Below are 27,974 nucleotides of genomic sequence, written 5' to 3' on the forward strand. Positions count from 1 at the left end.
AACAGTGTGGGTCCCAGGACGCTGCCCTGCGGCACACCGAAGGTCACTGGTAGCTCTGTACTAGAGCAATCCCCCACCCTCACAATTTGCGTACGTCCAGAGAGGTAACTCGCGAAAAGTTTGTGAGTTATGCCCCTAATGCCCAATCTCTCCATTCTGTGCAGTAACACTTCAACAGAAACGGTGTCAAACGCTTTGCTCAAGTCCATGAAGATACCGATAACTTTTTCCCTCCTATCCATATTCCTAACTACAAAATCAGTCAAGCTATGCACTGCGTCATCAGTGGACCTACCCGAACGAAAACCATATTGGGAGTCAGAGATTATATTATATTTCTCGAGAAAATGAACCAATCTCCTGTTAATCAGACGTTCCAAGATTTTCGACAGGATGGGAAGTAAGGAGATAGGCCTGTAGTTGTCTACAAGGCTTTTGTCACCACCCTTGTAGATAGGTGTTATGCGGGATTTCTTGTAAATGTCTGGAAACACTCCTGTTTCCATGGAGAGGTTGCATATGTAAGTGATGGGTGGGACCAAAACTTCGATGTGCTGTTTGAGAAGTCGACTAGGTATCAAATCATTACCAACAGCACATTTGTCTCTCAGACCCATCACCAAACTCTTAACTTCAGCATTGTCAGTGGGCATGAGGACAAGAGAATTTATTGACGGGGCGGGAGAGGTGTTATAGGAAAAGCTATTTTCAATCCCTAGACCGGTAACAATGTTTTTCCCTACATTTACAAAGAATGAATTTACACTGTTAACTTTTTCTTGTGGGTTACAGTTTTTTAAAAGTTCTATAGAAGATGATATAGGTTTCTTATATTGTGTAATATTATTAATGGTCTTCCAAAGTTTCCTGCTGTTTGTACTATGTCTAGTAATTTCATCCTTTTCATACGCACTCCTAACTTTTTTTACTAACGAATTACAGAAATTTCTATATCTTTTATACGTCACGTATGATCATCTGTTAGGGCTTTTACCTTAGTAATTATTAATTTACATTATGATAAGATATTATGGCGTAATCTGACTTGTATAAATAAATAATATTTTATTTAGGAGATTCCAATGTTTTTATCTCATTAATACTTTATTGTCCTAATCAATGATGGTGAACATAGGAATTATTGACTACACATAATAAAAGGCATCTTTAGTGACATTAAAAGTAATTATTAATTAGATTTTTTGAACACCGTATTATTGTTTTGTCCTGGCTGATTTGATAGAAAAGCTAGATGTCCTTTAGGACACTTGTTAGCATAATGTCCTTTTGTACCGCACTTGAAGCACGTCACCTCTTCTAGAGGCTTATGCATCATTCGCTGCATTCTGTGTAGAGTTTGTTGAGAATCTTCTTCTCCCACTTGTTTTAAATAACCTAAGGCCCTGTACCTGGCTTCTTCTTGTTTTTGAGCAACTTCTCTTTGCTGAAAATAATGTTAAGCTTTAATAACACGGAAATGCACAAAAATAGTTCTCGCCTAACATACTCCATATTTTTCAGGTATAAACTTTTAAGTATAATAACTACCCGAATATTTTCCAATTTAAGTAATTTAGTACACTTACATCTGGAGGAAGTTTATGACAAGTGGAAGCTTTGTGACCAACTTCTGAACAGTAATGACAGACTGGAAGTCGTTTTGTGTCTTTAGTCTGCTCGGGAGGAGCTGGCAACTCAAACCGCGGATGCATATACTTGCAGCTTGCACCATCAGGGCAGAATCCAGCTAAATAGTTCGTACAAAGGACACGCCTAACATGCCGGTGGCGACAATGTGGCCCATGTCTACAAAAACCTCTATCGTACCTGAAATTTACAAAACATAAAAATTAATAATACAACATGTAACAATACCTAGTCACATTTTTTTGTCAGAACTCCGGACTGAAGCCACATTTAAAGTCTGTAAATAGAAGTTACTTAGTGGGTAAAAATGAATCCGCCCGTTTATTTAAGTGTACGCATTTTACAATCCACTGTTGGATTTTGTAATCCAACACCAATCATTAACTACCGCCCAATAACATCGAGATCAGGACTCCCCTATATTTGTGGAGGCTCCACGTGACTTTTGATAACTGTTACCAGCTCCAGCAAATCCTCCACCGAAGGCGAAAGTATCACTTGGTGGTCAGTTTATAAGATACAATATCTGTTCACTATTTTTCCTATATTTCCGACGGTTATCCAGGAATAAATTAAACAGCCACGGGGAGCAACATAAATAAAAGACTAAGACGAAATAGGTAGGAAACGCATTGATAAGGAATTAGGAGCGTAAAGCAACAAGATCTCTAGTACAGTTTTGGCGACATATCTCTGCAAGATTAGCCGATAATCATTTCATATTATTATCGGTAATGATTTTATTTAATAATTTTCAAAACCTCACCAACAAAACAAACAATACTAATTAATGCTCCGTAATAAGGAGCTTATGAATTTTAACCAATTCGGCTAAACTAAATAATGGGAAAAAAACAACTCACATTCAGTATAAACTAACTTGTTTTACGAAAGAGCCTTACAGAAGATCGACATGCATCACCAAACAGTAAAAATAATATCTATTAAGTTTTGGTTTGTCCACCGTTGGACCGACCACCGCGGGCCAGGCGCGGCCAGGTAACTCCGGCGACGGCGATGATGTCATCTGCCCAGCGTCGCGCGGATACCAGTGCAGCACTCTCTCGCTCCATCTGTTGTCACATTTGCTGTGTGCCCTGCCCAACGCCATTTCAGGCGGCACACCATTTTAGCTTCGTCTATTATTTTTGTTCTTTGTCGTACCGCTGTACTCTTTATCTTGTTTCAGGATAAAGAGACTTAAGCCTAACATGCTCCTTTCGGCTGAACGTTGAAATATATATACCTCTATATAACAGCTTTTATACGAAATATTTTGGGCAATCTATATTTCTCTTGTTGATGTTTATACTGTATTTTATGCCATTTGTCAGTATACTTGTTTTTTCAGGGTTCATTTCCAGTTCACACTCTCTACTTGTGTCTTCTAGGGTTCGCAGCATGTATTGTAAGTCCTCATGCTTTTCAATTATTAGAACAGTATCATCTGCGAACCGAAGATGGCTTAAATTTTTGCCATTTATATTTACTCCTAACCCTGACCAATCGAACTTTCTGAAGATAAATTCCAACAATTTGACGGTGAAGACAATCTACCACTGAGTGAATGGATAAGCCAGTTCAAAATACCAAACAATTTTAAAGAAGATCTACAATTGTTGAATGTAGCCACAACTGGTACACTTACAGATGAACAAATTGTTGATTTAGTGTCTAAAAGTCAGGCCCGATAATCAAGATGAAGAAGATGATCAAGTGGACAAAGCTGTATCACCAACAACAACTCAACAAGCCGCTAAGTTGGTAGAAACATTTTTGTTGTTTAATCAAGATGATTCCACCACATATCTAAATATAAATAGAATACATAAAAAAATACAAAACAAGTTCAGGCATAGCAAAAAATGTCAGACAAAGGTATCTTTATATGTGTTAACAATAATTTATAAGCATTTATTATCTAAGACATACATATTAAAAATTCTTGTTAATTTGGTTGTTTTTTTGTTCACTTCATATAACTATAACTCTATAATTACAAAAAATGCTCAGTCCCTTAAGTTTCGTTATACAGACACTGTATTCACATTCTTCACTACAACAGCAACTATACAAAAAACTGAGTTTTGTATGACACAGTCCGGACATACAACAACCACAATTTAAGTCGCATCTTGTTTAGCAGTATGTGCTTAAAAGGAGTAATAAGAATATACATAACATGTATCATAAGCACACCTCACATATTTTCTTCCACACCAGCAACAGAGTCAAATAAGGTATTAATTAGTTAAATGTATTTAATAGTTTTTTTAAACTCAATAAAAACTATTTATGAATGTTTGAACCTTTTTATATATCTAGTATCCATGGCTATATATTTAGTTTAAATCCATAATCCAACCAAATGAATAATCAAATAAGCTGCTTCAAAAATCAGCCTATAAGTATCTTTATGCTGCTAAATTTACAAATCAAAAATTAATTAATACATTCTAGGTAATAAATTGGTTGGTTTCACAATGATTTTTTAAAACTAATTATCAGTTTTATATCTACTTAGGCTTCTACTTATTTTAAACTTTAATTATTTTGGTATTTCAATAATTTATAAAATGTGGGTTATAAAAAAACAAAACTCATAGATACTCACCAGGGACAGTCTTTGATTTTGCTTTCTGGGTCAATGTGGAGAAATGGACATTCCTTATTATGACAAGCATTAAATCTAGCATAAAAGTAACATTCAGGCATTTTAGTCATATCATATTCATGTAAAAATTCGCACTGATCACCCTTTTTACAAAGCCCTCGCAACCAATGTTTACACACCACAGTCCGATCACCACGAACATGCCTATAAGGACACCGGGGTCCGTTATTACAACCTCCAGATTGTCCAAAAAACTCACAAACCGCCGCTGTAGACTCTGAAAGGAATATTGTTTGTGTAGCTGACTTTGAAATTGCTATTGAATTGTCTTAATAAATGTGGCCTATTGTTATTTTTGATATTATCTTGATGTTTAATTGCTAAATTCCTTATTACTTACTATCCATTCCTGGAAATGGCAATGGCAACGCTCCATACTGCTGTTCGAGAGCATAATCAATATCAAATTTGATATGATCAACATTAGCAACTATAACTTCCATGACTGAACAAAATTTAATGGTGTCAACTTAAAATGATGTATATTTTTTGTTTTGGTTTCATTAACAAATCAGCCACATTTAACAGCCAATTTTATCTCTCTACGGCCGGTTTCATTAGAAAATACTAGATAATAACGTGAGTATGTTAAGTGTTAGGTACGAGTTACGACTGTTCTAATTACTTCTCTATCAAGTGTCAACACTCAACGCACAGCTAACTCGCTAAATAATTATAGACTACTGACTATTGACTTTTAACACGTCTCAGAGTACGTATTCATAGACTATACATAGATCCAATTTTGTGCGACCATTACAAGACACTTTTATTATAATATAAACTATTGCTATTATATTAAATATAATAGCAATAGTTTTTTTGTATAAATGCGTCTATACTAAGACATCATGAAACATTACGACCTAGCCTAACTTAAGACTAATAAGTAATTTAAGACTAACCTGACTACCTTTTTTACGATAAAAAGGATTTTTATCGTAAAAAAGTGTCTAATAACTCTATTAACGGGAAGACACACTGTTCTTGTGTTCTATTTCTTTTTCACTCTCTGAATTAGAGTGTCTTTCCGTTAACAGAGAATAGCATTTAATATTAACGTACCTACACTTACACTCATTTACTAGTTCAAATAGATAGTTTGTAGACCAATAATTTATTTTGTACTGCTAACGTGGAATGCTATCCTTTTTGGTGAAACCAGTCCAATTTAGTGTAACGGAGATCCAGCTCTTCGCGCTTCTTTTTAACATGGACCTTCGGAACACATAATGGAGTAAAAAAATCCATCGTTCTGATCCGTCTAATAGCTACTTTTAGTCCGGCTATAAGTTTTGTTACAAATGAAAATGCATTTTTTAAATATAGTAATGTAATATTATTAAAATATACCCACATATTTATGTTTCAGTAAAACAAAAATTCTATTAGAAATGCCACGATGATGGCTCCAGCCAGAACATTCGAACTCTGGAGTTATATGGACTCTTACATGAGAACCTTACCTTAAAACTTATACGGCTGACTAAAATGTCGATGAATATTTACCACGTATAATCAATCGCCTTAGACAGGCGTTGAAGAGTAGGCATGGAAGCGTGACAAGCACAAGACAAAAACAAAACATATGATGACAACACCATTAGAAGCAGGAAATCCTTTTGTCCTGAAAGATGTAAGCTTTAAAAAATGTGAGGAGTTTGTTTACTTTTGCTCAATGGTGACTAGTCACAACAATCCCAGCCGAGAGATTAGTAGACGCATCAAGATAGCAAACCGCTGCTACTTTGGCCTTTGCAGATATTGAATGAATGCCAACAGGCTGGAATTTAATGACGTGGAATACCAAGATGATCTTATGTTTTTTTAATGGCGAACGTCAGAACCCCAAGGTCCTTACTAAACTCACAACCCGGTGGCAACAGAAAACCCGCTAGACCGAGACTGTGTTGGTAAGATGGAGTTGTCAAGGACCTAGAAATAATAGGGGTTCGCAATTGGACGCGAGAAGCACTAGAAAGAATGCGATGGCGGAAGTGTAATTGAGGAGGCTAAGGCCTACAAGGGCTATTGTTAACATAATGTACTCTTTATAATATTAGTATAGTAGATTGTTTAGTGCGATTGACTAAACGCTAATTTTATTCTAAATTTGAAACATCTGTGTCTGCTAGATGTGCCTTAAAAACTCATTTACTCATAGTACGATCATAGGTGTACATTATTTTTTTTACACGGTTTCTTATCTATGCTGTACTTATTCTTTGAATTTTGAAACAATTGTTATTGACTTATTAGTCAATAACTTGACCTAGATGTTGTCTAAATACCAGGGCCAGGCCATAAACTCCTAAAAAAAAAAGTCAATAACATTATCACAACAACTGAGATCACAAGTCAATGAAAAAATTATATAGGCTTGTTATATATTTTATGTCTTTAAATTATATTTGTAATTCGTACTGATTTTTACAATAAAAAATGTCAGCATCTGATCTCAAACATGCGATACGAAAGTTTGAATATCCTGCCTGTGCAAAAGAAGCGCTCCTCAAAATGGGTATATTAACATTATTTAATTTACTCTTTTCATATAATTGAAATTTTGTATATTCGTATCATTTCAGAACAACTTCTGATAGGGCGTTCCGCACCCTCTAGTAAACAGCAAGACATAGCCATGGATATAACTTCTGAATTTATTTTTTGTGAAGTAGACCGTCGCGGAGGCCGTCGCGGAAATGGTCTTAATCCTTTACAGGAGCTTCAACTCATTGATATACTTAGTGAATACATATCAGCTTGTGATAATGAAACTACAAAAAACACAATATTTTTATCACTTTTTGGCAGCATGGAAAGTCAAAGAAAATTAAAGATTCTTAGTATCTTAGCAAGCATGGCTGTATCAGCTTCTTGCACACCAGTAAGCCATAACATATTATGTTTGTAAATGCATACTTTATTTACATAAGTAATTCATGTATGTAACAAAATAATTTTAAACTTTTAATGTACATATTCTAGGTATTGCTTGCTTTAGGTGTGTGGCTGCAACAAATGGGCTGTTCATCACCACAATCTCTGAAATTAGCTCAAAGTGTTATACAAGATCATTTCTACCTAAATACAACTAATCAGAATTGTTTAAAATCATTAGCAACAACTGCACCTCAGTTTGTATCAAACTTTATTACAGCAGTTACAGAATTGTATATGTGTGACAGCCAAGGTGCCAGCAAAATGCCACCTAAGAATTTACTAGAAATTATTACATCATGGGTGAGTTCTTGAAAATTGTAATGGATGCTATTTAGTAATAGTGTGAACTCAATTTCCACACTCTAGTCTCTAAAGGCTAATTTTGTTTGTTGTGCTCATTTGATGCTATATATATAACAGATTATCATCATCTCAGGTCATCAAGGAAAGTGCTGTCTGTGACCTATAATAATATAGGCCAATATATATATTATAATTGGATTAACATGCAAATTTAAGGAATGACTAGATTGAAATAGTTTTATGCCAGATAGTTCATGTATTCAGGGCTCCATAATTCTATTTTTACAATAAAATTTAGCCGTAGGGTTGTGCTCTTAACTTATTAATATGAAAGTACATTTTAAAATAAAATGATTATGCCTGAATAAATATATTTCAAAATGTAAATTCCTAGTTTTGTATGAAAAAACAATCATTATTTTCTAGGTGTATTCAAACCCAACTTTATGTATGTCAGCTCAGTTGAATCCAGCAGCTCTGCCAGTTGGTGCTATTCCCATGGCAGTTGTCACACCATTGGCAGGTTTAATACACTGGTGTGCTCTTGCTTCTCTTTATGTACAGGATAGTAAGTAAAACTATAGGTATTGGCGAATTGTTATCAGAGTGTATTTAAGTCACCACTTAATGATCAATATAATATCTATTGATATAGGAAATTGAACACTACAGTTTAACCCCCAATCCCAATAACCTTTCTCAATAGATTCTTGACAATCTGAGATATACATCCTAATCCAAATATTGATAAAAATGTGCCAATAACCAATCAACGGATTGTAATAGCCATCTGTCTATACAAGCTATCAATGGTAGGCCAGATCATTGTATGTGGATAGGTCTTTGTATGAAAATGACAGTTCAACTGTGCCAATATCCTATCTTATGATTTTAACTAACACCATTTTTTAAAATAATTAAAAAGCTATTTGATATACTTTAAACTTAAACATGTATATTTTAATACTATTTGTATGGTTTTCTTTAGTTTATTTAAAGATCGAAGAGATTGCATTCTATCTGTCCCAAAAAATTGGAATTGTCTTCGTAGGGTTTGGTTATAGGGATGCAGATAAGAGATCAATCGACTGCCACAATCTGATCTCAGATTGAAAACAATCTGTATATAATTATGGTTAAATTATTGGGTTCAGGTGTAAGATAGTCTTGCCAAATACTATACAACAGTTTTTTATTATGGAAGTTAAAGCATTGGTTTCCTCTCAGCAAACACTGTGGAAGAAGAGCCACCTATAAAGAAGATAAAAATAGAATGGGAAACACATGGTAAAATTTAGTCATATATTTAAATATTTTTTAGTTAATTAATCTGTAACATGTTATAGTATAGTTTTTTTTAGTAAAACCAATAACAACAAATTATATTAAAGAATCTGAGCTATACACAAAATTACACCTAGCAGTTCTGAATAGCTTGCGAGCAGGAAAAAGATCTCATCTGCCCACAGCATCAGTTAATGCACAACATTTAGTATCTTTGACACCAATGGTTCAATCATATGCACACCAACTTGTGAAAAGAGGCTTTAAATTACAGAATGACAAAAAATTGCAGGTGAGTAGATTAACATTTATGTTCATACTATTTATAAAAAACTATATTAGTATTAATTATCATTTCATTTAATGAGGCCTCATCATTAATATAATAACAGTTGCTAGAAAATATGCATATCTGAGATGTAGTGATCCACTAAAGGTCGTAGCCCTTCATAAGTGCTTACATTAAGTTACCTAAATGATTGAATAAATTAACTCAAGTAGCATTCATTTTGGTGTAGTTCTCTTAATAACTGTAGTGCTGATGTTGTATACTTGAGAACTTGCAGTGCCAAAAATCATTGCTAATACTATTCAGAGTAACAGTACCAACGCTGGTGTGTTAGCAATGACTTTCTTAACATAAAATACTTGTATGTAATTTTACTTAGATAAAAACTTCATACATATACTCCATACCTTTTACTCAATAAATTAGACGATTATGCTCTATTGGTTGAGGTGGAACTAGCTTAATGTTAGACAGTTTAAAAAGAAAAAAAACTACATAATCTTAACTTAGTATTTTCTATTTTAATCATGTATACTCAACTACTATTTATTGAAAACCTTCATAGCAATATTATGATGAGGTGTTATGCATGTGACTAATGTGCTTATCCTAGTACTCAAGATTGGGTCCTCATTATATAAATATCAGATTACATATTGTATTGTCATGTCTGCTTTCCATTGATAAACTACAAGACTAATTTTAACATAATTTTAGGAATGCTTGGATAGAATTGGTCAAGCAGTCCAAGTGGCTTTAGCAAATAATTGTGTGTATGGAAACATAAGTAATCTCCTGGCTTCTTTAGACACACTTCCTGAAAACAAACTACTTCGAATAATCATCCGGAAACATCAATGTGTGTAGAGAAATTATATAAGTAATTTATAGTAACAAGCAACAATAATTGGTGCTGAATTTAGTAAACCAAAACTTAATGCAATTGTTAATTTGAAAAAAAAAGATGAAACAAGCTGTAATAATTTTTAAAGTTTTATTGTTCTGGGAAGAAATTAAAATGGCTTAAATCTTCTACTTTGTTTTATTTGTGCAATCTTCTTTTTATCTTCATCAAACTTCTGTCTTAATGAAACAATGTGTTTCATTTTGGACTCTCTTATTTGAAATGAGTAGAAATTGGTTAATTCTTTCTTTTTCTTACTTTTATTCTCTTTAGCCATTATTTTGTGTTCAACTTTTTCAGTTCGAGCAAAGCTTTGAATTTTACTTCTCTTTGTAACTGTAATCCAACCTTCATCATCTTCTTGTTCCAATTGCTTTTCTTTATCTATTTCTTTCCTATTTTTCTCATCACACCTTTTCATAAATATCTCGATTCTATTTTTTAGTTCCATGGGCTTTAAAACTGATTCATTATACTCATGTATAAACTTTTTTATTCCTAGAAAAATATTTGCATTTAAGTTCATTGGTTGAAGCTCCTTTAATTTTAAAGCATTCTGCAAATAAGCAACTTTTTTAAATACTAAGTAACAAACTCTGAAAGAAGGCTTACATGAGCCCACTATAAATTTATCAGTGTTTGAAATAATTGCATTAGGTTTTTCAGATAAGTGGACAGATTGAATAGTGCCAGCTTCTTTGAAAGCATCGGTTATGCCTAGTTCGTCAACATATGGCGGTACATTCACAATAAATAATGTACGACCCGAAGGTTTGTCTGCTGTGTGATCTCTCACTAAATGTTCCTTTATATATATCATGTGAGGATTTGTAGATCCGTCATTTATCTTAAGTTGTAAAGCTGGAAAATATGATAACTATTAAGATTAAGACTTAATGAATAAAACGAAGACTGAAAATGACATACATACCTTTGAAATCAAAGCTGACCTGAGTTTTCATATCTGCAGCCAAATTTTTTTAAGGATTAATATCTGGTTTGGTTTAAAAGTTATTTATTATTATAATAAATATTATAATAAATTATAAATTAAAACCAATCTTTGAATCATATATATAATTATAAGTAATTCGGTATAGACAAAGCTAAACAACAATATAGGTTATGCAGTATGCACCCAAAAACTAAAGACTTTTTTAAAGATTTTTTGACCTGGTAACGAATTATACATACATAATATATCAGGTATACAATAAGATCAGTGTATCCAGGCCATAAAATGTTACTCTATTACACATACACAATATGATACAATATACTGTGTAAGTTTCCTAGTGTTATTAGAGCCAAAGCCAAAATTTGAACTAATCCCAGGCCGCCATGCTGTTGTGACAGGTGAAGTAAGCGTTTTGAGTGTCTTGTGTTTTTATTCGTATTTATTGATCAAATTTTGTAATCATCATGCCAAAATTCAATAAAAGTACTGGCCGAGAGATTGTTCTAAAGGTGCAACGTTCTTGTGAACGAAGACCGCAGAGCGGGTGCAGAACGGGACAATAAGGATTGTTCCATTTTCTAAAGTACGGGCACGGGTTTTTTTTATGGCAATAGTTTATGCCAGTTTCAAGTAAAAGCTAGGGAAACTAAACGCGAGAAACATATCAAAAAACCAAAGGGATAAGCTAGTTAAAAGCATATTTACATAAATATTAAATCTTAATATTATTATTGATTATGAAGCAAGATAATACATTATAATACAATAAAGGATAAAGTAAAAGGCAGCAGATTTTAGTCGGAAACGGACCATGTCGTTATTGTAAGAAATTCAGAAAGAATTCAGGTCATACTGGGAACAAGAAAAGAAAATATGGTCGAGGTCACTAATATTATGTTCTCCACACTCACAAATATTAATATAACTGTCAACAACACGAATCCTTGCTAAATGAGTCGGTGTATGTCCTAAACGCATTCCAGAAATGATAGAAGTGACAATTTTAGAACTTTAACTTCAAAAACCATGGTTTACTGGTCATCCTGGGTCGGGCTCGGGTTGCTTTCTTGACAAGGTAATTTTTGGGGTGACCATTGCGTGGTATTTTGCCTCCAGGTGGGGTATTTTTATATTAGTATATTATTGGATATTCATACATATGTTTGTTACGTAGCCCTATACTATGGAATCTGCATTTCGCAATATTATAAAGTATTACACGTCCCTGAAATTACACGATGTCAGCGGAATCCATATGTCGCAAGTTATAAGAATTACACGTGCCTCACGTTATGCGGTGTCAGCAATATAGCCTCTTCGAGTCTCTTTATTTTATATAATTAGCTAGTTAGCATTCAATTTCCATACATCGGGTTGATTAGCTGTAATTTTAATTGTAATTTTTATTTTAAATAAATTAGTTTTAAACATTTGTTTTTTTTTTAAACCTTCGGCTGTGGCCTTCGTAATTTGTTCGTTTCAGGTATTTCTGAACGCACTGTCACTCAAATAACTCAAGAAGCTACACAAATAAACAAAGCACCCACAATGAGCAAATTAAAAGGAGAATTGCAGCAATTGCAAATAAAGGTATTCCATTTGAAGATTGCTGTATAAAGCTACAAGTGTACGAAGCTGCCCGTTTTGAATAACGATGTGATTTTACTAAGCTTCATCTGGTCTGGAAAGACTCCACAATCTATATATTCATTAAATTTTATAGCCAACTCCAAAGATCTTTCGGTTTTTTTTATTGTACCAGTTTAAATATTTTTATAATATCATTGCAGCTAATGGGGATAAATAAAAACTTATAATTGCATACAGGATCATTCTTTTGCAATAATTAAAGGGTGGTGGATAATGAAGAATTTAGAACGCTGGTTGTATAAATACATTATACATTTATATATATATAAATACATTATGCATACTTCAAATGCAGGACTACTTCGAGGTCGGAACTAATTAATATGTCCTTTAAGAATTTAGTTTTCGCCGTTCTAGATACACTACTGTTAAAAGCATCTTGCTTAAGCCCCAGGATTTAGAATGAAATTAAGATGCTTAGATTAAGTATTTTACTTACAATGTATTATCGAAATTAAATAAGTTAAAATTAGTGTAGCAACACAGCAAACTTAGAGTGCAACTTGCATTTGCTGTTCAAGTAGCGGTCGGACATATCCTAACAATTTACACAAAAGAGTGTTAATCTAAGACTGTCCTGAGTGATATGAATCCTCTATAAAAATAGATGATTCTTGAGATAAAACACCTCAAAAGTTCCCCTAATAAAAAATTGTAGTCTGTAAATTTTGTAATTTTTTGCTTTAGCAATGCTGAATGCTGATCTAGTATCTTGTTTTTAGCATTAGTCTGTGGAAATGTGATGAAAACGATTGTGAATTGTGATTTGTATTCATGAAAGTTTTTCTACATAAACTTTATTCAATTTTACGGCCATGTGTAATAACATTGGCAAAATTACTATAAATTCTAGTGATGATATCTACCACTGCAAGCAGTAAAATTAAAAACCTCAAGTTATCTGAGGATTCCGAGGGTCCTGACCGTGAAGAAATTACACATGAAAACACAGCGGATGATAATGTCAGAGGTTATGTTGGGCTATATGATGCCTCCTCGTCATTCGGAGGTCCGAGAGATATTCGCTTTCGAACCCGAGGTCGTGTATCTGAATTTCGCCATTCTCGTGGCTATGGTAGAGGGGGCACAAGAGGTCGTGGCGGTTTCCCGCCACGGTGCGAACGTGATGAAAATCCCTTTAAATATCACGAATCGTTAGCTGCAACGAATAATGAAACTTGGCCTCAAGGGAACAGTAAATTTTATGAACGGTCAGACCTGGTTGTTAATTTACCTGAAGATCCCCGAATATCGAAGCTATTACGTCGGTTATGTGCGGAAGTGGATGTGGAAAAATCGATTATAATATGCAGTAAGCTTCAAGAGGCTGTCATGTTACCAGAAAATTCTAGATATATTAGAAGATCTTATGATATATTAGTTGAGTCACTGTTAGATGTCCTATATGATGCTCCAGGTATAGAAACTAAAAAAGGTGCAGCAGCTGTGTTGGGCAGGATTGGTTATATTATGGGACCAGATTTTCGGAAACATCTCGATTGGATTGCCTCTACATACAATGTACATAACAGTTCTATCAAGCACTTGTTAACTTTATCATTCTTAGAAACTTATCAGTTGGACCTACAAACCCCTAACATAACAGAACATGCTGAAATGGCATTAGAGAGACTGCAGGTGATAATAGAAGGTACTGATTCTTGTGAAGTTTTTATGGCAGCAATTGATTCAATGATTGTATTGTCAAATTCCTATCCAGAATATTTTGCAAATCATTTTGTTGATACTGTTGATATCCTGGTTGGGTGGCATGTAGACAATGGCCAACCAAAGAAGATAAAAGCGTTTGCTCTGCAGTCATTGTTCAAACTTAGCAGACATTGGCAAGCAGATGTGGGATTTTCTGTCAACTTACTAAATCAATTTATTGAGGACATGCTTGCATATTCTGGGATAGATGATAGAAGTGAGAAAGATGAAGAGACTGCTCTTGAAGAATGCATGCAGAAGATTGGATCATTCTTCAATGTTTTCAACACAGTGGTGAAAAGTTTGGGATCTTTGCTAAGTCCCACTGTGTCTCATTCAGTATCTTGGACATTCATCTCTGATGCTTTAACTAAGGTTCTTCGGGTATTAACCATAGTCTTAAAACCAGAAGCTGAAACTGATTTAATCTTATCAGGCAATGAATGTGTTACACTATTACTAGGCTTCTTACAGACTAAGTCATCAGCTTGTGCACCCGCCTTGTTTTCATTAATATCAAGTGAAATGGAAATGTTTTTGCATATGGAAGAGAGTATCTGCCTTAGTGTAATTAATCTTATATCAACCTCAATTAAGGAGATTTCATCAAATCTACCTATTGATTTCATATCGAAAACCATCGGTCCCGATTCACTGTTGAAACCATTGCGATTTTCACAAAATGTACAGATTTTACAAAGCCTGTTGACAATTTATAGCTATTTACTAAATCTCAAGAACATTCCACTGCTTCAAGAAGCTTATAAATATGTTTTGACTGATATTCAAAATTCAATTTCAGTTATAATTCCAGAGTTACAAATAGTGAATGTTGAGTACTCTGAATTATTGAATAAGGATGATGCTGAAAGGAACATAGTATTTTATCTACAGTGTTTATCAGATTTGGCAAATGCTAGTAATTCAATTATTGGAATGTGGGCCTTACAACCTAGTATTTTAGAGTTACTGGCAATAAAGATGTGCCCTCACAATATAACACTTACAAAAGACAGACCAGCCCTGCAGTACTCAATACTCTATTTGCTATATTCACATTGCAAAAAAAATAACCATTTCATAGCATCCAGTGATCTTGTGACAAACACTCACCAAAGAACGAATGATATGTTTGGGCTGTCAAATCTAAGTTTGGGTGATGTTTCTAGTACCAGCCCAACTTGTGGCCATTTAGGCATAATTCTACACACTTTAAGTATTGTTCTAAATGAACAGGTCCACAAAGAAACTTTGTTACTTATTGTTAATTGGATTTCAGATATTTTTTGTCAATTAGACAAATATTTACCTATAGTCAGCTTATCTAAAGAATTCCTCATTTTGACAAAAAATATGTTAAACTTGGCTTACAGTTTTGACAATGACCTGGTACTTAAAATTATCAAAAATTGCCTTTACTTACTTAGAAATCAGAGTCTGACCTGGAATGTTATACCCTTGAAGACATTGACGGTGATCTGTATACTTCACCTAGATAATAGGAATAAAGTTGTTTCAAAACTTTGTAAGGATGTGCTGTTTCAGCTTCCATGGGACATAGTGCAACAAGAATTAGACAAACAAATTGTAAAATTATATACATCTCGCAAGGAAGGTTTTTCTGTCATTAACTGTAATACCAAATTTAACTCTTTCAGGGAGTTTCTTATGAAAGGATCATTTTCAACACTACCCAACCATCACTTTAAATTGATAATAGATTGCCTGGTGGCAGTCAGAGACAATGATAAACAATTTTTATTTGAAATTTTTAACTTATCATGGCCTTTGCAGTCTTGTGAAAATGAGAAAACAAATCTTTTATTTTTCCGACAAAGTGCTACAAATTTCTCAGGGATATGTGTTAGTTGGGCTCTGTCTGAAGCTGCACACACTTGTATTTCGCTTAAACTCCGAACAGTTTTAGGAAAACCCCAAGAGACATTCACAAAAATTGAAAGTGCATTAAAAGGAGTTGCAAGGGAAATATCTTCCAATGAAGAAAAATATGTTGCCGGAGAGTCCAGATTAAATTTGGTTCTTGTAGAGCTAACCAGAGCACGGTGGTTTATCGAGTTTATGATGTTTTTAGAAAAATATACATATAATGCAGCTGAAGGCACAGCCTCTGTATTGCCAGCAGTTGCAAAACCCGTAAAAACGTTTTTTCATACTAATTGGCCGACCTGCCGGGAATGGCAGAACAGAGTGAGACCGGCAGCATTGGCAGTAAGCTTATATGCAGGCCATTATGGAGCAACCATTTACCATGCTTCTCTTTTACTTGAAAATGCCATAAACAAATCTAATATTGATATTGAGGCAATTGTAATCAACTTGGCAGAAGCACTTATAAAGTTACAAGAGCCTGAGGTATTGCATGGGCTATATATATGGATAAAAACAACTTTTGATATAAAACTATCATGGCTTCGAGCTGCAGCTGAACAAGCCAATGGTAGGTATGAAATGGCTATTGAATACTACAACAAGTTTAATGACCTTAAAAATATTGATGGTGATTTCCCACATTCAAGTGACAGTAGGTTGGGAAAATTTGTAAATGATAACATTATAGATAGCTACAAAAATTTACAAAATTGGGAAGAACTGACTGAATGGTTAAAAACTGTTGATAAAAATAATGAAATAGACATTGATAAATATAATACATTGAGATTGTTTGAAGAAAATATGGAAGGTAATCTTTGTGACTGGAATAATTTAGATCTTGAAATTAAGGAAATACCTAAACATGCTTGCTCATATCAGGATTTACTTAGCAAATTAGATTCCGATCTGACTACAATGGCTATAAATATATTCCATGATGACTATAATGAATTATACGATACGTTATTAAATGTGCGTGAAAACTTACTTAATTCAAGTACAGAAGAATTTGCGAGAAATAATTCAATTAATTTCTTAAAAGAAATAGCTGTTATTCAATTAGCTAACCATGGGCTTCAAAGTTTAAAATCGGGAAAAACTGTAGTGAATCCATTTAAACCGTCTATCGTCAAGGAATGCAGATATGGAACTGAAATGAAAAATCTCACAAAAGTTTTGTGGTGGAATCAATATTTCATGAAGCTAAATATGACCGAAGAAAATATATTTTACAATGAATGTCTAAGATTAGATATTGTAAAGAGTGCAAGAAAGAACGTAAATTTAAAAATGGCGAAGCAAGAATTGTTAAAGCATTTTAGAAATAATGTCTCATTTCAACTTTCCTTTAACATACACAACCTGGAAGATTTGTCAGAAATTCTCTTAATGTCGCATAATATTTACGAAATAGATATTTGGACTTTAAATAACGCCACTGCTCTCACTGAATTGTGTAAAGTTACATACGCTAAAGAAGAATCTAAATTAGCTGCCATTAATTTATGTGCTAGTATTGCTCTAAGTTTTTCTCAGCGATTAGCAATAGGTGAACACAGTTACGAGCTTCGAGAGAAAGCTACAAGAATGTTGTTGACATTATCAAAATGGGTTCAAAATGAAAACGATAATGTTTTAGAAAATGATTCACCGTTAACTAAATTGGTTTCGGCTCTTCCAGAAATTGGCTTGGTTGATAACAACATATCAGAAAATGTAATACCCATTTCAGACTCGGCGGTGGGAAAACTTTTGCAGTTTGGTGTTAATCAATGTCCTGGTTTAGCAAAAGCTTGGGCAAATTTTGCCGCATGGTGTTTCAGATGGGGTCGAAAGATGGTTGAATTCAGCTCAAAAACCGGAGAACAATTAACGGATAATGACAAATTGCAAATTGAAAGCGTAATGATTGGTTGCTCGCCGCAAGATTTCGAGGCTGTTTGTGAAATATTATCTAAAACGAAAGCTACTTGTGATGAAGACGACATTGATTGGAACGAAATAAATACTTCAGAGATGATTGAAAATCAGTTGCGCACTGTACCATCTTTAAATAATGCATTCCCGGAACATCTGGCACTTCTGGTGGATATTTGGCGACAGGCTCAAAAAAGAGTGTTTTCGTACTTTGAACTCTCAGCCGATGCTTATTTCAAATTTTTGCAACTGATTTGTGCCGCAGACTATATTAACCACAGTGGAGAAAATGCTGTAGTTAATGCTACACTTAGATTACTTCGGCTGATAGTTAAACATGCTATGGAGCTGCAGAGTGTTCTCGAGTCTGGTCTTGCAAATACCCCTACTCAACCCTGGAAGGTCATTATTCCCCAATTGTTTTCCCGTTTAAATCACCCAGAAACTTACGTTAGAAAATGTGTGTCGGATTTACTTTGTCGCCTTGCGGAAGATACTCCACATCTCATTACATTTCCAGCTGTCGTGGGAGCTGTTGAAAATGAACAAAATAGCATAACTGAACTTCACGTTCCCCGATCTTATCTGTCAAATGACGATGTTGAGAGTGACGATGATAATCTGGATATGGAAGACAATGCCAGCGACAAGACATCTAACAATGAGTTGAACTCTTGTTTCTTGGATATGGAACAGACGCTTGCAAAACAAGCGCCCACCACTATACTTCAGGTAAAATTGTTAGTGAAAGAGCTGCAACGAATCAACTTACTTTGGGATGAATTATGCTTAGGCACACTGGTCCAACACCACTCCGAATTCAATAAACGCCTATCGCAATTAGAAAACGAAATAGTCAAAGTACAAAACAACGCTAACTTAGTAGCTGAAGAAAAGGAGAAGCTTATCCAGGAAAAGCATCGTATCATTTTCGAACCGATTGTGTTTGTGCTAGAACAACTTCATCAAATAACTTCGGTTAAACCGGAGACGCCACACGAGATATCGTTTCAAACCAAATTTCAAGCAACAATCGTAGAAGTTATTGATAAAGTTAAGAATCCAACCAATCCGGAAAAACCACAAGAATCATGGGCACCACTAAAGCAATTTCAATTAAAATTGCAACAAAAAGTCAACAAAAGAACTTCATACTTCTTAAAAATGTCGGATATAAGCCCTGTACTATCGGAACTGAAGGATACCGTAATTACGATGCCTGGTCTACATACAAATCAAAGAACAGTGAGAATAACTATCAAATGCATTGAAAACAACGTTGCTATTTTACCCACGAAAACTAGGCCAAAGAAATTGGTTTTCTATGGATCCGACGGAAAAGCATATACGTACTTATTCAAAGGACTCGAAGATCTACATTTAGACGAAAGAATCATGCAGCTATTATCAATTACTAATACGATGTTGGCACGAGACTGTGAAGACAACAACAACCAAACGTACAGAGCCCGACACTACTCTGTGATACCGCTCGGACCGCGCTCGGGCTTGATCAGTTGGGTGGACAACGTCACCCCACTCTTTGCACTCTATAAGCGCTGGCAGAACAGAGAAGCCGCCTTGCTGACGGCTAAAACTAACAAAACCGCGAACGTGTTAAGGCCGTCGGAATTGTTTTACAAAAAACTCAATCCGCTTTTGAAAGAGGCTGGAATATCCCCCGAGAATAGGAAGGAATGGCCCACGTCTACTTTGAAGCAAGTGTTGGATGCTCTCTCTGCAGAGACTCCTCGTGACCTACTCTGGAGGGAGCTGTGGTGCGGAAGCGTCTCGCCCGACCAGTGGTGGCACATGACTCGTCGCTACTCCCATTCCATGGCCGTGATGAGCACCATCGGTTATATCATTGGCTTAGGTATGTACACTATTCCGTAATTCTCCGTTGGAACATGCTGACCTCTAATCTTTACAAGTTTTTCTTTTTGATGAAGCGTCATATAAGCATAATGGTCAGATGGAAATTGAACTTAAATTTATGTTACGTCATCGAGTTCTTAATAACAATTACGATAGTTCCGTTTTCTGTCTAACAGTGATGTTTAATAATAATAAATAATCAGTGTACTTTTATTCAGGCGACCGACATTTGGATAACGTGCTAGTAGACCTGACGACGGGCGAAGTGGTGCACATCGACTACAACGTGTGTTTCGAGAAGGGCAAAGCGCTGCGCGTGCCCGAGAGGGTGCCCTTCCGCATGACGCCCAACTTGCGAGCGGCTCTCGGCGTCACCGGCCTCGAGGTGAGATATCCCCCTATCCCTCCCGCTCGAATCATTAGGACATGAAAAAAAGCCAACGTCTAAGTTATCACTTTATTCTTATAATAAATATTCTAATATGAACAAAATTCTTCCGCGATTTATTAATCACGACGAAAATCTATTAAATGTTGAAAATTGAGCTCAGATATCGGACACCTAGCGCGACCGAGCGCACTATGAGCTAGAAGCGTTTCACGTTTCCCATATTGTTCCTCACTCGTGCACTAGAGGTCCGCGGGCCCGTGCACGGGCGCGGGCTCGCAGCCCTCGCCGTCCACGTAGCCCGCGTTCTCGATGACGCGGCAACGGGTCGCGACGGCGTCTCCGACCGGCAGCAGCAAGCGCGCCCTTCGGCCGGTTCGGCTCGCCGGCGGTGTCGAAACGTTGACGGAGCCTTCTCGAAGCGCTACCGAGCCCCTTTTCCTCTCGAAGGCCGGCGACCCTCGATACTCCGACGCGTCGGGCCGTCTGCACCTGAGCAGCCTGGCGAAGGCCGCCCTGAAGCCCGCGTTCTTCCACGCGTAGATGAGAGGGTTGACACCCGAGTTCGACATGGCCAGCGAGGAGGTCAGCCGGTACGCGACCGGACTGTGCAGACGCACCGCGGGCAGCGTCTGTGCGCACGCTACCACCACGAATGGCATCCAGCACACGGAGAACGATCCCAACACGAGCAGCACCACCTGGAACGATGAGTTAGGTCAGAGCCGGGTGCCGCGCGCGGAGTCGGAGCCGGCAGTCGGGGCGGGTGCCACCTGTATGCTCTTCCAGTCGTTTGCGGCGCCGGGACAGCACGCGTTTGCGCGCAGGCGGCGCGCGTGGCAGGCAGCCTCGCGCCAGATTCGCCAGTACAGCACGAACATCGCAATCCAAATTAGCGAGAACATAGGCGTCAGGATGCTCGTCGTGTACGTCTTCGGCACCACCTGCATAACACACGTGCACATGTAGTGTTCCATATACTACGAGGTACAAAGTGGATCCGTCCTACATATTTGTGTCCATTTGTTTTGTGAGGGAAATCCCAAGTTTCGTCAAGTATCTCGAATACTCGCTACCTACGCTAACGTCGCATTATTAGTATTCGAAGTACTTATTGTTTGTACAGGAATAAATACAAGCGCGTTCTCCACCCGATGAACTACGCTCCTACGCTCATACAATATTTCAATTGTGTGGCATCTTGAAAGTATGGTACCATTTCTATTTCTTAATATACTAAGTTTTACATACAAAAAAAATTCATTACATTTCTATTACGATAGCTTTTCAAATTTTCGTATTGTTCGTGTCGAAGCCTCTGTGCTTGGAAGAGGTGCGATCTTTCCCGGACATAAAATTACGTAGTTAACAGATTGAAAGCTTTGCTTTCGGCGGACAACAGCGCTTGTGTTGCTGACATTGATGATATTATTTTACTTCTTACCACGTTCATTTCGCACGCAACGCCGTCTGCCCAGTCGTTCCAGAAGACGGGCACGCAGCTGATGCATACCGCCACGGACCATGTCGTACTCATGAGTAGGCGCGTCACAGCCTTGGTCATGTAGCGGCTGTAGTGCAACGGGTGCACTATGGCTATGTACCTACGACCAAAAGATAAAAATTGCTCGATTATAGTGATAAAACGATTAGGCGTCGGCCTTAAAGGGTTATCCACACCTGTCCACGGCGATAGCTATGATGTTGTAAATGGAGGCTAGACATGCGAGTATTATCAGTATGAAGCGCATCAGGCAGGACCACTTGATCTTGCCGAAGTCGTCGTTTAGATAAAAGACGAGATGGTAGGGGAGCGTGAGGCCCACCATGAGGTCCGACACGGCAAGGTTCAGCACGAACTGGTTGGACACGAGCGACGACAGACGCCGGCTCGTGGTGACAGCCAAAATGGTGAGCGTGTTGCCACTGATGATCAGCACCATGAGCGCCCCGTCCACGATGCTCCACGCCCAGTAATTGTAGAGATCGGGCGGTATCGGCTCCGTCGAGTTGCCGACAGCGGTGCTCGCATTGCCCGTTGCCCAGTCCATGCCATCACCGCTCCTGTCGGCCTCCGCTCATTTTGAACAAGGCTCGCGCCTGGAATCGCAGACAAGTTTAGACAATAATCTCGCAGGGTATACAATTACAGCTTTCAATCAATGCAAACGTGAAAATTGTCTATTACAGTTAAACTGTCGAGGCGCTGTACGGCCGCGCGATCGATAACCTCCCAACGGGAAGCACATCCACAAGTATATCTATCATTTGAAAAAATTACTTTCTTCGAATTGAATTGTTTTTGCTTTGATGAAATAAAATGACAGTGCTTCAGTTGAAACAGCAGATATGCAGTTTCAAAATAGAAACAAACACACGAGCTGTACAATGCTCATCTTAATGCCGCACCGATGTTCAATCGTCATTAATCCGGCATGTGTACGTAAGGTCATTTCTTCTAAAAAGCTAAAGTACTGTAAGTAAATTGTTGTATGGACGTTTTTATCGTAAATATATGTTGTCCCACTGCGATGTAACATGAAACGACTTTGAAAGTTATATATTTTTACTACTAGTCGAAATACGAAACAATAAGATAATATTTAAACGAGCTTAAACATGCTCGTTTAGATTCACTTCAATTAAAAAATGGTTTTAAATACACGAGTAATAATCAATCTATCGTTTCTTCGTTGTGCCTATCGTTAAACGTGACTAATCTTTGGCATTATTTTGCCCATCTACGACTCGAGTCATTTGTACCAATCTAAATTATATTTGCCATTGAAATGGTTTCATTAATTGACACAATAGCAATTAAAGACAATTTTATTTGTTAGGAGTCACTTTTGAGTGAGCAAAACAATGATGCCGAATCCGACGAAATTGAAAATCTAACTTGATATGACTAAAGTGACGAAAGGCATCTTAGAGGAATGCATTCTTATTTTCCTCTGGCGAACATCGATCGTCAAATCGTCATCTTAAACAACGCCGGGTAAAAAATTATAATTTATTTGTATTAAAGATCATAATACTAGAGAATATTGTTCTTATAAATACTTTGGGAATATAAAAAATGTGTACTAATTAATGTCATGACTATTAAATTTGCCAAGTCAACGGGCCTCTGCGCCCCTATCGTATTCCATTGATATCGCAATCAATTTCTTTACCGATGACCGACGGTTGAAGGCTCTTCAACATGTATTGCTTCCAGATATTGGGTATGAATCTTCGCCCCATATTCTGCTCTCGCCGCAGTTATTCAAAGACCGCAAACAATATCTGTAAATCTGCTCGAGTTATAAATACGTTAAAACTCCGTTTCGGGAGATATTGATTATCGAGCGCCTTGCATTCAATTATAGGGGAACGTGCCTCTGGTATCGGCGGATATTTGCACGTTAAGCCCGATCAAAATCTGCTCTTCATTTAGTTTGATCCGGACGTATTATAATACCATTTGCAAGGTCAACCTAACCTTTGTTCGAAAAGTTATTGTCCATACTTAAACTTTTACTTGTAACGTGGAAATGAGAATTACATCATTAATTTTGTTAGTGAGAATTGAAATAGGAAAAATGAGAGTGGAATTGGTTCGGTTACATAAGTTGAGGCGGGGTTGGCCCTGGATGCTTACGTAAGTGCGCTTAGGGAAGCTTCAAATTATTATTAAAACATGAATTTAATTTCCATCTCTATGCATCGCTACCGGTTCGTGATAAAAAACTTGGTCAAACGTTAAAGCTTGCCTATATATAAAACTTTTAAGATGTAATATTTCAAAGATAATATAGAAACAATGAGTTTGAAATACATTTTTGATATAGTAAATACCATCGGGATAGTCGTCGTCAATAATAATAATAATAATCCGTGAAACCCGTTGAGCGTTGAATATTTACCACAACGCTGTTTCCATTTGTGAAACCGCCGCGCACTACAATGCACAATACACTTTTTAAATCACTGCTAGTGGCCAGTAGCCCAGTAGCACTTAGATTTCGTGTCTTCGTTCCCGGAACTAAAAGCGAGTGCAAACACGTGGTTCCGATTCGACGCTCCACACCAGACTGCGTGATGTGCTTTGGATCGGAGTTTAGCGGCCTTTGCGGCCGTCGCTGTATATTGCAAAGGTCGCTCTTCGTAATGGGGTAAAGGGGAAAGTTTGTTTTTAATCAGTTATGTTGCCCTATCATTAGCGCCGTCTCTGCGCGCTTGCAGATATATTATATCAAAGCTCACAACTAGAGCATTGACATGAGCGTAATAAGAGTTTAAAATTCGTAATTTAACGAACTTACTCCATGACGAACGTCGAGGGGTCTTTTTAATAAAGCAAAGTAGCAGTATATGTAAATAGATAAATAATTTTCAGGACTTTGTTATACGTTGCAGTCACGACTTACTTGTCAGTACAAGATTTATTTTATTAAAGTCTGCATCTTTCTCAATTTAGTTTGTTTAGTTATAGTTTTACATTTGTCCACCTTTTGTTTATTTTTTTTGCGCCCGAGTTATTGCCGGAGTTGGTAACTCGCAAACGTATATTACATGAACGATAACTGAAAATACCCTCGAGCAGGGTGCGTGTGAAAGTGTACTCCCGACATTGACACGGCTGGCTCATCGCCAGCCCGCCCCGGCATTGCATGTAACCTACGGAGAGATAGCTTTGTAGGACCGAGGAGATCTCACAGGACAATGACGAAGGGGAATTTTAACACTTAATATGCCGCGGCCAAGGAACACTCATTTACTGTGTCAGACGAGGGCGGCCCGAATCCGAGCCACTTGTTTCGCCCGGATGTAATTGATGGACCTAGGGAATGAGATATGTTAGCAAAATACTAATCGTTGCGCCGGAGGCAGACGGGGATTTTGGGATTGGAGTAAGGAAAGCGAATAGAAACCTGAAAATAATTTCCTCGTATCATTCTCACTACTATACATACAACAATAATTTCCTTAATCTTTTTTCTTTGTTTCAGGTAAGTTTCATGACACGAGGGATTTCATAAAAGTCGCGTAAGTTAAACATCAAAACTATATTGAATGGGGTTGCACTATTGTGTTACAGTATCCGTAACCGAGATGAAATGCCCCCATAATAATAGTTGGCATTGCAATTGGTCAATTTGTTTTAATAAGCCAAAGTTTTCTTATGAAATAGCTTTGGTTGTTTTCGGTTAAATATTGAATTATTATTTATCTATTGAATGTAGGGAAGGTTGTAAAAAAGGTTAACTCACAGATCCAGTTATCTTATTGGCTATTGACGTACAAACTTTATGACGCCCGGTATCTGCGGAGCCCTCGTAAAACGTGCTAATAGCCGTTCAAATGACCTTTTGAGATGTGACTTGCAAAAAACATCCAGTTGTGATCTCGAGCCCCTCAATATTGGGGCCTATTCCCTTCATATCGATTCCATACTCAGAAGCATTACTGTTGTCTGGTTCGTAGCCGCACGCGCATAGAACGTTTACCTTAAAAACTTTACGTCTAGGTAAAGCGTTTCTGCCTTGATTATTTATTTTGCATACGAACAAAGTTTCGTAGCGCCTACCGAGTCCGTAGTACTACGGCTACGACGCGACGTAGCGAGAGTGTTTTAAAGAGGGAACTGCCAATGCCAAGGCGAGGTGCGACGATTTGGCAGACGAACATCAGTAAGCAATGTTTGGTATCTCGTTTCGCGAAAAGTAGAGTGCTTCCCTATTTGGGCATTATGATTTAGTAATGATAAGTGTTTTCGGCAACAGCGAGTGTTATCACGTCCTTATCGGCCCGCTTATTGATATACTCATACACATTGTATTACCGCTTATCGCAAAAGGTATTGTAAATATGTCACCTTTGAAAGTGTATTGCACATTATTAATTGTAATTAACATTGTTTATCTGCAAATACTACATCTTATTTTGATTGTGTTTCACTTAACTTAGCTGTAGCCAAGTTAATTTTAAAAGTAATGCCAAAGAGGTTTCGTAAATTACTTTTTTAACAAACGATCATTTCGCCGTAATGTAACTATCGCTTTCAAATAAAGTATGAGGTTTTTATTGACAAAAGCGAACCACTCATCAGATTCCGTCCGAGCCTGGATCGTAAATCCGTCGCAAATGACACGAGTGTTTCAATTAGTGGCAACCGTTTTCGTAAACATTTCTGTTTCTAAAGAAAACATCAACATACAAATAAGACGAAGACGGCTCGTCACAGATTTATTCTCTAAGGTATACTAGAATTCGTCACTTATTTGTCCCAATTATGTAAATAAGGGGAGAAAACTCCCCTTATTTACCGATTTACTAATTACCCATAATCTTGTCAGTTGGCTAAGAGGTACTTTTGATATCAGTATCTTTCATAAAAATAAATAAATGTTTATGTTAGAATATAAGATATAGGTATCACTGATTCCACGTTATAAAATTTGAATGAGCATCCCTACTCATCGCCATGAAGACAGAAGGTATAGGCCGAGATAAAAGCCAGCGTAAAAAACTCTTCTTATTATTTTAAAAAAAGCAAATCATTAAACAACACTTATTTTAAAATAAATATCGTAAATTAATAAGAAGTAGCCAGCCTAGCACAAGGCCCAGTCGCTTTTTGCACAACTTTACTTTAATACTAAAAATGATTAAATATTCAATTAAATACTTAATATCATATTATAATTTAATTATATATTTATTATTATTCATGTTCTTCACAAAGATTATTCAAATACGAAGGTTAGATCAGGACATGTCAATATAACCTTGTTATTGAATATTCAAGAATGTCGCCATCGTCAGAAAATTTATTATTAATTTACTTATTTTAAAAGTAATAAATCAATAAGTATATTTAGAGATTTTCAACAACTGCAATTTAAAATAGTTTTTTTAAACTGTTGAATTTTTTTTATTCACTTTGCTATTCTCTTATACAACATTGTATTTTTTATATAAAATGGACCAGATTTTAAGGATCATTATTTTGGTTTTAATTTACTTCTATCAAAATTGTAAAATACGAAATTAAGCGAATAAACTAGCCGTATGTATAACAAAAGAAAATCAAGCTACGATGGGAACCTTCCCTCTTTAGTAAAATTTTAATTTGGTCAAATGTGACTAGTATAGATTTTCATTTCATATAAATATACTAATAATAACATAATTACAACAAGATAACATAACTCAAGAATCAGTATCAACGCAATGCACCACTAGATGGCGTTGTCGTTGCATCTGGTTTGAAATCACAACGATTCTAAAGAAGTTTCACTTCAAAAATTTGAGATGAAAGAGCCTCTGGGATTTTGTTAAAAAATACAATTATATACTAAACTTTTCAACTTTCATATTATGTGCTGTAATGAACGTAATTAGAATAAGGAAAGTTTACAAAAGAAAATGCCGCTGCCACCGTGGCGGTAATTAAAAGTAAATATTCCCACTACAATTGATGTGGAATTATCGTTTTTAGCATTTCGGTTGCGAGGGCCACCTACAAAGTGATTGAAATTAATAATTACC

General features: G+C 36.4%; 5 protein-coding genes across 6 annotated transcripts in view; 2 read left to right on the forward strand and 3 right to left on the reverse strand.

The window, feature by feature from the left end:
* Positions 1–1,166: 1,166 nt before the first annotated feature.
* Positions 1,167–4,991, reverse strand: LOC111003484 (cleavage and polyadenylation specificity factor subunit 4). The gene is made up of 4 exons (XM_022274005.2): positions 4,662–4,991; positions 4,262–4,538; positions 1,587–1,827; positions 1,167–1,444 (listed from the first exon to the last, which is right to left on the reverse strand). Exons 1-4 carry the CDS (start codon positions 4,762–4,764, stop codon positions 1,190–1,192), a joined length of 876 nt encoding a protein of 291 aa, XP_022129697.1. The 5' UTR covers positions 4,765–4,991; the 3' UTR covers positions 1,167–1,189.
* A 1,640-nt stretch (positions 4,992–6,631) lies between these two features.
* On the forward strand, positions 6,632–10,173 carry LOC111003470 (uncharacterized protein C7orf26). Its single transcript, XM_022273985.2, has 7 exons — positions 6,632–6,842; positions 6,910–7,208; positions 7,310–7,564; positions 7,994–8,135; positions 8,795–8,854; positions 8,929–9,143; positions 9,858–10,173. The coding sequence occupies exons 1-7, from the start codon at positions 6,764–6,766 to the stop codon at positions 10,005–10,007; spliced, it is 1,200 nt and encodes a 399-aa protein (XP_022129677.1). The 5' UTR covers positions 6,632–6,763; the 3' UTR covers positions 10,008–10,173.
* On the reverse strand, positions 10,121–11,157 carry LOC111003472 (ribosomal RNA-processing protein 7 homolog A). The gene is made up of 2 exons (XM_022273986.2): positions 10,976–11,157; positions 10,121–10,905 (listed from the first exon to the last, which is right to left on the reverse strand). The coding sequence occupies exons 1-2, from the start codon at positions 11,004–11,006 to the stop codon at positions 10,154–10,156; spliced, it is 783 nt and encodes a 260-aa protein (XP_022129678.2). The 5' UTR covers positions 11,007–11,157; the 3' UTR covers positions 10,121–10,153.
* Positions 11,158–13,349: 2,192 nt separating this feature from the next.
* The window catches only part of LOC111003494 (serine/threonine-protein kinase SMG1), a 29,291-nt gene continuing 14,666 nt past the window's right edge, over positions 13,350–27,974 (forward strand). Inside the window, exons 1-2 of the mRNA XM_022274021.2 lie at positions 13,350–20,048; positions 20,269–20,435. Of these exons, the coding sequence (XP_022129713.2) occupies positions 13,508–20,048; positions 20,269–20,435 (6,708 nt within the window). The 5' untranslated portion in view covers positions 13,350–13,507. The remainder of the gene's footprint in view (positions 20,049–20,268; positions 20,436–27,974) is intronic.
* Positions 20,494–24,540, reverse strand: LOC111003496 (octopamine receptor 1). 2 transcript variants are annotated; one of them, XM_022274025.2, is made up of 5 exons: positions 24,347–24,540; positions 22,119–22,538; positions 21,883–22,042; positions 21,212–21,382; positions 20,494–21,139 (listed from the first exon to the last, which is right to left on the reverse strand). In XM_022274025.2, the coding sequence occupies exons 2-5, from the start codon at positions 22,487–22,489 to the stop codon at positions 20,681–20,683; spliced, it is 1,161 nt and encodes a 386-aa protein (XP_022129717.1). In that variant the 5' UTR covers positions 22,490–22,538; positions 24,347–24,540; the 3' UTR covers positions 20,494–20,680. The 2 variants fall into 2 exon arrangements, with proteins under 2 accessions (XP_022129717.1, XP_045486613.1); XM_045630657.1 differs by lacking the exon at positions 24,347–24,540 and adding an exon at positions 23,615–24,179.

Source organism: Pieris rapae, chromosome 13 (genome assembly GCF_905147795.1).
Source record: "Pieris rapae chromosome 13, ilPieRapa1.1, whole genome shotgun sequence".
In the NCBI taxonomy this organism is placed as follows: domain Eukaryota; kingdom Metazoa; phylum Arthropoda; class Insecta; order Lepidoptera; family Pieridae; genus Pieris; species Pieris rapae.